This window comes from Protopterus annectens, chromosome 1.part1 (assembly GCF_019279795.1).
Source record: "Protopterus annectens isolate FY-2018-M chromosome 1.part1, PAN1.0, whole genome shotgun sequence".
Classification (NCBI taxonomy): Eukaryota; Metazoa; Chordata; order Ceratodontiformes; family Protopteridae; genus Protopterus; species Protopterus annectens.
Genome location: NC_056726.1, coordinates 1240281617 through 1240291814, shown reverse-complemented (window position 1 = coordinate 1240291814; position 10198 = coordinate 1240281617). Strand labels below are relative to the sequence as shown.

The 10198-nt window shown below is 40.5% G+C and overlaps 1 protein-coding gene across 1 annotated transcript; it reads right to left on the bottom strand.

The window, feature by feature from the left end:
• Positions 1–2038: 2038 nt before the first annotated feature.
• On the bottom strand, positions 2039–9195 carry LOC122809589 (tubulin alpha-8 chain-like). The gene is made up of 4 exons (XM_044081197.1): positions 9097–9195; positions 6034–6253; positions 4145–4293; positions 2039–3172 (listed from the first exon to the last, which is right to left on the bottom strand). The coding sequence occupies exons 1-4, from the start codon at positions 9097–9099 to the stop codon at positions 2198–2200; spliced, it is 1347 nt and encodes a 448-aa protein (XP_043937132.1). The 5' UTR covers positions 9100–9195; the 3' UTR covers positions 2039–2197.
• Between the last annotated feature and the right edge of the window lie 1003 nt (positions 9196–10198).

The following is a 10198-nucleotide window of genomic DNA, read 5'->3' as shown; positions in this document are numbered from 1 at the left end:
ACACCACCCCCCCATGCCCAACTCTGGAATCAGATAAAAATTTACTAAGCTGGGCATAATCCCCAAGCCATTCAATGAGTTGCCAACTGGCTTACTGACAGAACCCAGACTAAAAGTAGCAGACTCCAGTAAGTGGAGTAGCTCAGGGTTCAGTCCTGGGACTGCTCTTGTTAATCTACTTCTCAAGTACAGGCCAACATTAAGGGACTCTGGCTAACAAAGTTCAGATGACTGCAAACTTTTAACCATTGAATCCCCAAATGCAGATATTCTACAGAAGGGCCTTACAGAAAAAGATGCTTTGTCAGAGCCATGGGCTCAAGCTTTTTATCCCCTTTGGGGATAAACAAGTGTACCCATTTTTATCCCCTTTGGGGATAAACAAATGTACCCATGAATTACCACATAGGTGGCAGTACACTAAACACCAACGTGGACAGTGGTTTCACCTTGGATAACCACATTGCCACAACAGAAGGATGTGGCACACCTCATTACCAAGGGATTTTCATCCAGAAAAAAGGTAATTATCCCACTGTACTCATACCTCATTAGACCCTAAAATGCCCCATTTGGTATGTACCTAAAGACATCTGCAAAAGCTGGAAAGGCCACAGAAATGCCTCACTAAAGAATCACAGGCCTAAAGCAGATGTCCTATGCAGACAGTATAAAACTAGAGCTATACTCTGACAGTCTACTCTGAGGCAATTGCTGAACATACAAGGCCATGTCATACCCTGAGCTGTTGGACATGCTCCACTCAAGGAATCCCAATCCCTCAAGAGCCACACGCTCTAGGGATCTAAACCTTGTCATAACAATGATGAAACCCTGCTGGAAGGATAGGTTCCCGACCCAGAGACTCCCCATACTCTGGAATAGACTGCCCACACATGTCAAGCAGAGTACCTCTTTGGCCTTCTTCAAAAAGGAACCTTGATTGGATAGGAAATTCACCCCAGGGATCAGTCACCCTGCTAGCCAGGGTCCAGGAAAGTATTGTGGGAAAAAATAGCCAGGGAATTATGGCTAGGCTTGTATAGGCAACTAGGGCCAATAGCCTAGTACCAACCTATGAACCCTATGAGGGTAATTCTTGGCTAGGCTTAAGGGCCTCCAGGCCAGTAGCCTAATCATCCTATGACCCTATAAGAAAGCTAGCTGGGGAAGAATGGTGAGGATTCTACAGTGGAAGGAGGGAAAGCTTCAGGGCTGGCAGTGTGGCATGTCCACCATATTAAAGGCTCCAATCAATTTTTGAAGTGGAGGTCTCTCACTGCATCAGAGTGGAGTTGGGTCATGACTGGCAGAGGGAACTTCAAGTGACATTTACACAATGCACTGAAGTTTGTCCCACCTTTAACAAGGAGATTCCCAGGGAATAGGGATAGTTTTTAAATACCAATGCACTCTTGGAAGTCTGCCTTGGGAAGCACAGTACAGCACTAGCAATGGACAAAAAATGCTGCAGTCAATCCTTACATGACAAGCAAGGCTAGTCTCAATTCACAAGATGTTACAAGAGGGATCACAGCCTGATGACAATCTTGGGAAGAGACAAGTCTGATCTTTGGCCTACACTCCATTTAGATTACTGCTCAACACTAACTCGCATCTACCATTAATTGCCCCTTCTATATTGGGCATACAACCCTATACCCCCCAAAAGCATCTCAAGAGATGCAGGGAGCTTCATGCCATGTAAAGTATAAAGTTTAGCCCAGGACAATCTGCTATTCCACAACACAGATATAGATCACAGCACCAATTTGGGTGGTATTCCATTGCTCGATTTAGAACAAGTCATGGTCCATCAAGCTTTCAAAATTTCTGCACCCTTGAGCTTTTAATGGTTATGCACCCCCAAACTGACATGTGAACCCTTCCATAAATTTTTAAACTCCAGGGTTTAAAATGTATAAAAGACAGTGTTAGATGTGCTGTAAATACATTTAAAAAAGGACCACATTCTGTGCTTTTATTTATTATGCATTCTTAATATGCAATTCAGCTACAATCATTACAACAGTCCAAATAAATTTCAGGTCACTTTTCTGTGCTTTTATTTATTATGCATTCTTAATATGCAATTCAGCTACAATCATTACAACAGTCCAAATAAATTTTTCAGGTCACCAAGTGTTAAGATAATACATTGTATTCACCAAGTGCTATAATTATGCTAAAACTGCACTCAGTACTCATCCTCATCATCACAAGCATCGACAGAATCTGATCCAACTTCTTCGTAATCTTTCTCAAGAGCAGCCAGGTCTTCCCTAGCTTCAGAGAACTCCCCCTCTTCCATTCCCTCTCCAACATACCAATGCACAAAGGCCCTCTTTGCATACATCAAGTCAAACTTATGATTCAATCTGCTCCAGGCCTCTGCAATGGCGGTAGTATTGCTCAGCATGCAAACTGCACGTTGTACTTTAGCTAGGTCACCACCTGGCACTACTGTTGGAGGCTGGTAGTTGATGCCCACTTTAAACCCAGTGGGACACCAGTCTACAAACTGGATAGTGCGCCTAGTTTTTATTGAAGCAATGGCAGCATTCACATCCTTCGGCACAACATCACCACGGTACAACAGGCAGCAAGCCATGTATTTACCTCTTCTAGGATCACATTTCACCATCTGATTTGCAGATTCAAAGCATGCATTGGTAATCTCTGACACAGAAAGCTGTTCATGATATGCCTTTTCTGCAGAGACTATTGGTGCATATGTGGTCAGAGGAAAGTGAATTCTGGGGTAAGGCACCAGGTTGGTCTGGAATTCAGTCAGGTCAACATTTAAGGCACCATCAAATCTCAAGGAGGCAGTGATAGAGGATACAACTTGTGCAATTAACCTGTTCAAGTTAGTGTAGGTTGGACGTTCAACACTCAGGTTACGGTTGCAGATCTCATAAATTGCCTCATTGTCCACCATAAAGGCACAGTCTGAGTGCTCAAGAGTTGTATGAGTGGTCAGGATAGAATTGTATGGTTCCACCACTGCACTCGCAATTCTTGGTGCAGGATAGATTGAAAACTCCAACTTTGATTTCTTTCCATAGTCGACAGACAATCGTTCCATTAACAGTGATGTAAATCCAGAACCAGTACCACCTCCAAAGCTGTGAAAGACTAGAAAGCCTTGTAGTCCACTGCACTGGTCAGCCTGAAATGAAATACAAAAACCATTAGGGCTTTCTCCTAGAAAGCACAATTTCTAAACATACCTAGAATTAGAGGCTTCCAGTGTCCATGAACATTACTAGATATGCCAACCCATCAGCAATCGTACCCAACATAATTAGTTCTCAGGTGCTCAGACCATCTAGAGATCCCATTCAGTGATAGTCAGCATCAGTTGCAGACACAAATTCTGCATTTCAGACAGGTGTAGACTAATGTGCATTTCTCCATTTTTATGAAAGAAATTTTCCAAGGATTTGATAAGCCAGAAGTTAGACATACAAGATCCCGGATAGAGTATTCTACCCCATGCATTAAAATGTCCCTGGGTGAGTTTTGTCCCCCCCCCCTTTTTTTTTTTAATTAAGCCTAGCAACTCCTTGGGAACATGCATGCTATCCAAGTTTAACACCTAGTAGAAAGCTGCACACATTTTATGCAGACTCCCAAGCAGCTACAATGGACTACTGCAAACAGCTTGGCAGTGGTCAGATGTATTCCAGATACTATGCACTACCCACCATTCTCCAGTCTAGTGGAGAAGCACATTGCAGACTTAGGATGGGGGGAGGCAAGCAGCTCAGCCCCTTACCAGCTTTTCCAGAGGCACACAAGTCCTTGCCAGTACTGCAATAAGCGTCAAATTCATTGCGGACAAAGTCAGTCATGATCCAACTTAGTTTAGCTGCCTACTCAAGTGGAAGGCACCTATCAAGGCCTGATAATTAGGGAATATTCAGGACTGAACAAAAGTTTCACTTGGATTTCCTAAATACAAGTTAATATGCTACAATGTAGTTATACCTGTTCAGTCCAAGAACTGTGGGTACTATATTGGAGCTACTCAAACTGTTGAGGTATTAGGAAACAGAATCTGCTTGTACAGGTCTGTCCTACATATTAAACAGTACCAAAACCAAATTTCTACTAGAGCTATTGCTCCTTTCCACATTACCATTTTGCGTATACGGTCCAGAACAGGGTCAATGGTCTCTTTTCCAATAGTATAATGCCCACGAGCATAGTTGTTGGCTGCATCTTCTTTCCCAGATATTAGCTGTTCAGGATGGTACAGGGAGCGATAACTGCCATTTCTAATCTCATCTAAAAAAAGCAAGTGAACTGTTAAAATATTGAATGCTCAGTCCCCAGTACTGATTACTGTTCAGCCATTGTCTCATTACTAATACTCAAGCCCCTACTAATGAGAACTTGTCCCAGATCCTAGACCAAAGCCATCTGCGGTTAAACTAGAATTGCAACATTGCTTATACAGTTAGATTAAGACCATCTAGGTTGTTCAACACTCCTAGACAAGAGTTCAACTAGGATAAAGATGAAAATGGGGTTACTAAGTTACTTTCAGTGCTCCTTCCTTTAAGCAGTCATGTACTACATCACAAATCTGGAGAAAGTTGCACCTTACTATTTCAACCCTCGTCTGGCATACTAGTGCCACAGCCTGGTATATCTACATCAGGTTCCACATCTGCAGATTGTAAGGATATTGCTGATCTTGAGTACATGTGCATACTACCAACCCTGCTTTGAAACCTACTACAAAGTTTACCACCTAGAAACTTTTCCAGCAAACGAGGCAAAATTGACCTTACGGCAGCCTTAAAATTCATGCTTCACAACAATCCACACCTCATCCCAGCAAGCTCAGTTCTACATTAAAGCATTATCAGCCTATTTTATATCAGGAATGTAGCATATGGCTGGAGAAGCCATCCACCTCATCTCAGACCTGTACCAATTCATATCCTCACTTAAGAAAATGTAACCTTTATCCAAAGTAATCCTATGTACGACATTCTGCACTTGGGACTAGGTTTCCACCTAGGCTAAGCTAACCAAAATGACTTCAAAAGTGCTATATCAAGTTCTCACCCTCCCCCTTTCACTTGTTTGAAAAAAAAAACAAAAAAAAAGGTTACCTTGGCAAGAGGTCTGGACAATTGTAGAAAGTATCTCCTGTCAAAATGGACAGGGTTGAATACACACAGTCTGTGGCCTACACAGGTGTGGCATAAGCAGCAATACCAGCAAGTGCAGCTTTCCCTGTGAAATCCACACATGCTCAGTTGCCCTCATGCTAGACATGCCTAGTCTTAACCTTTTCTTTCCTGCTATAATTGTTTGAATAGTTCATTTAAACTAAAACTGCTATAATTGTTTGAATAGTTCATTTAAACTAAAACTGGTGTAATCGTCACTGCAGAATTTCTCCATCCCAACCCAGCTGCTCCCCCCAAAAACTACCAAGTAGCAACTACTATGCAGCACAAGGTAAAATTCATGTGCAAGTGTGTGGGTATTTTAGTTCAGCGCCCCCAACAAGTGCCTTATAGTACAGTATTATAAGGCATTAAAAGGTGGCCTGAGGGTATAACATTTCTACACTTAGGAGAAAAAAAACAAAAGGTTCCTTAGACACTGCACACCCCTTAGCAAACATTTAAGTGGCATCTTAAGAATTGCTTAGTCTCCATACTGAAGACAATTATAACCATTTTCTAAACAATCCTGCTAGACTTGGGACTTCCCAAGCCTTTACAATTTCTGTAAAGCAGTTTGTTACAATTCCATTAAACTTCCTACATCTTCTGGGAGAGGCCTACTCCCCTCAAGTCCTGATCAGATCCATCAGTAGTCACTAGGAGTACCACCACCAAATTAGGTAGTCTCCTTAGCCCAGGTTCATTCACCAGTCCTTTTCAGCCACCTATAGGATTAGGTGGTGGCTAGAACTTTTCAATCACACCCAAGTAATGTACAATAGCTACTTCTTAACCAAAGAAATCATAAGTTTAAAATTTCATACCAATGACAGTTACATACCAATGACTGTAGGCTCAAGGTCTACAAAGAGGGCTCTTGGAACATATTTTCCAGATCCAGTTTCACTGAAGAATGTTCCAAAGGAATCTCCTTGCTCTGCTGATTTTTCACTTGAAATCGTCCCATCTGGTCTGATTCCATGCTCCAAGCAATAGAGTTCCCAGCATGAATTTCCCATCTGGACTCCAGCTTGCCCAATATGAACAGAAATACACTCCCTCTGCAAGAGAACAGCAAGAGTAAGCCTTTAGTGACATCAAGAGTAGACAAGCTGTGTTCTACCTACTGCAGCTACACCAATGAAATTAACAGTCACTACATGCAATAGACCAGTATACATACCTTACCATTCAATACCCCCAAATACAGCAGTGCTGAGCTCTAGCCACTTCCCTACTTTCATCAGGATTAGTAACCAAAACTATAGCAACAGCTAAAAGACAAAGCAGCCCGTCACACTGTTGCAAGCAGCTTTTTCAGCTCCTTATGTACACTTACTACATTGCTCAAATAAAAGTAATCAAAGCAGCCATTTAAATAAATTAAACAGTCAGGCCTTCGTATCGGTACTAAAAGCCCCAACAAATCCCAACACAAGAATACAAATGAAGCTGAAGTTACTGAATACTTACTCTCGCATGCAGATTTTTAACCATGTGGGAATATATTTACAGTGTATCACCTTCAAATTATATTGGTTACTTTAACACTAGCACAAGTTTACAAGTTTATGGGGCTTTATGAAGTCTGGCCATCTCAACTGCAGTCACCCATAATGTGAGGGAGGCAAAGCACTACCAAGTTAAACAAATGGTTGGAATCTAGTATACAATATGACCCACCATCCTGGACCCTCCCAGTCTCACATGCTAGTTGGGCTGGGGATCAACTTTGCAAGACTACTTGGCTCAGGTAACCAATATTTCAGGTGTTGCCTGAGGGATTAATCCAGAAGCATTTGAATTGAATACCTTGTGCACCTAAGTGTTCCTACTGGATTAAAACCTAGCCCATGGTAAATAATCCCAGCACAAGTTCTGGGAAGTAGCACGAGCATTCCATTAAGAGGCACTTCTCATGGATTAACACAATGTAAAGCCTGACAAACATTACCCCCCCCCCATATGCAAGGTGCAATTGGCACCCTTCTCAACCTTTTACATCTTTATGAACCTTAGAGCATAGGCTCACTATATATTTCTCATCTCTAGAAAAAGCATTCCAAAGGCCATGTGGCCTCAGTTATGCTTATTTTAAGGTATATGCATAGCTAGTGTACTTTAAAACCCTTACCCTCATTTTATAAAGGGACTAGTTAACCCCCTTTCACCCCTACATATCCACTCCTGTATAGTTTACTAAACAGCATTTCTAAAAGATAATGGGTTTATGTCCTACTCTATATTGAGACTGACCCCCTAGTACCCCACATCCATACAAATGGGGGACAGTGGCCAGTTTAACCACTATTTTAATGTGGGGCTACTGAAGGAGCTATGAACCCCCACATACTACTAGTCAAGGACAGCTAACCCCATAGGTTTAACACCTCATTATAAATTATGCAAGTGACCCCTTTTAATATTTTAATGTGGGGCTAGTGACCCCATTAATACTATTACTGCAGAAGCATGGTTAGTGAGTTAAGCAGTATGCCGAATACTACCAGTTCTCCTTGTTTTGCCCCATTCCTAAAAGCCAACCATTAGTGGTTTATAGTTGAGAATAGATTAAGATTGACAGCCTGTTCAATTACCTTTCTAAATTGAGAAGATGGGCCTTTATCTTCCCCATTCATCCAGAACTGGGGAGGTTTGAAAAGATTAGCACAAGATCAAGAGAATGTTAATACCACAAGCTGCATCTCACACTCTGCTTCTGCAATTACATTAGACATTTTGTTTTGCACAATAGCAGTTTCAAATTTTAATCAAAATACCAGAAAAAAACAATTGAGTGAGAAACCTCCAGCTGAAATAAAAAGCTAACTAGCTCAACCCAGTCTGAGTGGGGGAGAAGTTAAACACACAGGTCAGTTACAAGTACAAATGAGGAATCTGTTCCTTACAGGAGTACCAACTCTTTGCTTGCAACTGTTTGCAACCCCCCCACTTACAAGTGCCCAGCTATAAAGCCATATTTTAAAGGGTGAGGAAGAACAAAGATTAGTATGGCCTGAACAGACTTGCATTATCAAAACACAAAGACTTCCCCACTTACTGTTCACCATAACTCTCAACCACTTAAGAGCAAGAGGCTGCAGCAAGGCAAAAATAATGGGGTAACAAAGCTCCCAAATCAGGAAGAGATCATAAATATTGGCCTTACAAACTTAGAAAGATGCTATGATTACAGGTTTAAACATTGCATTTATTCAAACTTAGAAAGATGCTATGATGACAGGTTTAAACATTGCATTTACTCAGACTGTACAGGGCCTGAAACTTAAGTGTACTTTAGACTAAAATAGTCAAGAATCTGGACACCCCATAAACTATCAATTAAGAGGCACACTGCTCATATTCTGTTTTATGAGCATAAAAAAAAGCATTCAAAAAGGGACCTATAGGCCAATCCACCCACTCATTACTAAGCAAACATAAAATGCACAATTTAAAGTTAATTTCTAAATGGAAACAGCACAACTGTCTCCAAAAGCTTTATACTTCATTAGCCAGAGTAATAAGCTAGCTATCCAAAGTTCTCAAAGCTATTAAATACAAAAGCCTAATTTACTTCTCCCAAATGCCAGACTCATTTCATTGCATGAAATTTCAAAGTTTCTCATCTATAGAGAGAAAGTCCCATACCATAGCTTTTTAGAGCTCTCAAAGAAGCACCCCCACACCCCATTTACTTCACTACAATTCAAGAAACAGACTAAAGCTTTTTTTGGGGGGGGGTTAATGCACACATTCACTACAGCCTATAGATCCACAGTACATTTAGCTTTGTAAAACAAGCACAAAGACATTAAACAACAATATTTAATAAAACACCCAACGTGCTGCCTACTCAATCCCAATTTATTAAACTTACTCTGAAACAAAACATACAACTTACCATTGTGCAATTTTTTTCCAGCTATAAAACAACCTTAACACCACAACTTGTTTCAAAATAGAAATCAACAAAAAGTCTCCTTACTAGCTTTATATACTACACAATGTTCTCAGGAAGTGGTTAATGTAGTCCTGAGTAACAAATGAAGTCACCTGTTTTACTTTAAAGGGACAGCTTAGCTGAAAATAACACACTAGAAAAAGATGTTTGCATTCCGTAATTAAACTACACCAGCTGGTCTATTATGGCGTCACTACATATTAATATACTATTTTCTGATGTATGGTGGCTTAGATGTAAGTGTATTCTCGTTTAGGTTTAAGATGGAGGGAGTTTGGCCCTAACTTCCACCCCTGACACACACATTGTCTGTGTGGTGATTTTCATGTTTTGAATGGGTTTATTTTCAAACCATAAAGATTACTTTATAAAACATGCTGGCAAACTGGTTATACTATACTCTCTGTGTATGTATATATTGTTTTTACCATTGTCCCTGTGGTCTGGGCCATGGGTAAGAATGGTCCAAGTAAGACCACTTCTCTTTCCCAGTAAACACATTATACTGCTCAGCTGCTCCTAAGTATAGACCACCAAGTGAAAAAGCAGACAGTGTAGCTGGTCAAAGAATCTATTAGCAACATGTCCCATCTTTTCATCTTCTGTGATTTGGAAAGCACATTTTGTAATTGTTTATATCTGTTTTCCTTGAATACAGTTTTAAGCACTGACATTCATCTCTGGTAGCTTTCACTTTATTATGTAAATCAAGATCTTATATGAGTTGTTTTCTTAACTAATACCAAGGATAGTACTGGGTTGCCAGGCTGCTGTTGTTTTAATTTTGTAAGGAAACATGTCAAGATATTAACTGTTGTCTTAATTTTGTAAGGAAACATGTCAAGATAATAACTGTGCCCAGTTTTTCATGCAGGCAAAAAAACAACACTGGTGCAGTGATTTGCATTTTAGTTGTAAGTTCTGGAAACAAAAGCAATCAACGAGTTATTGATCCTCACTGAATCAAAATAACCTCAATAGACTTCTAAGAAACATGGAATTAAATATTTTGAACAGTTCATACCCAAGTGACCAGTTGTAA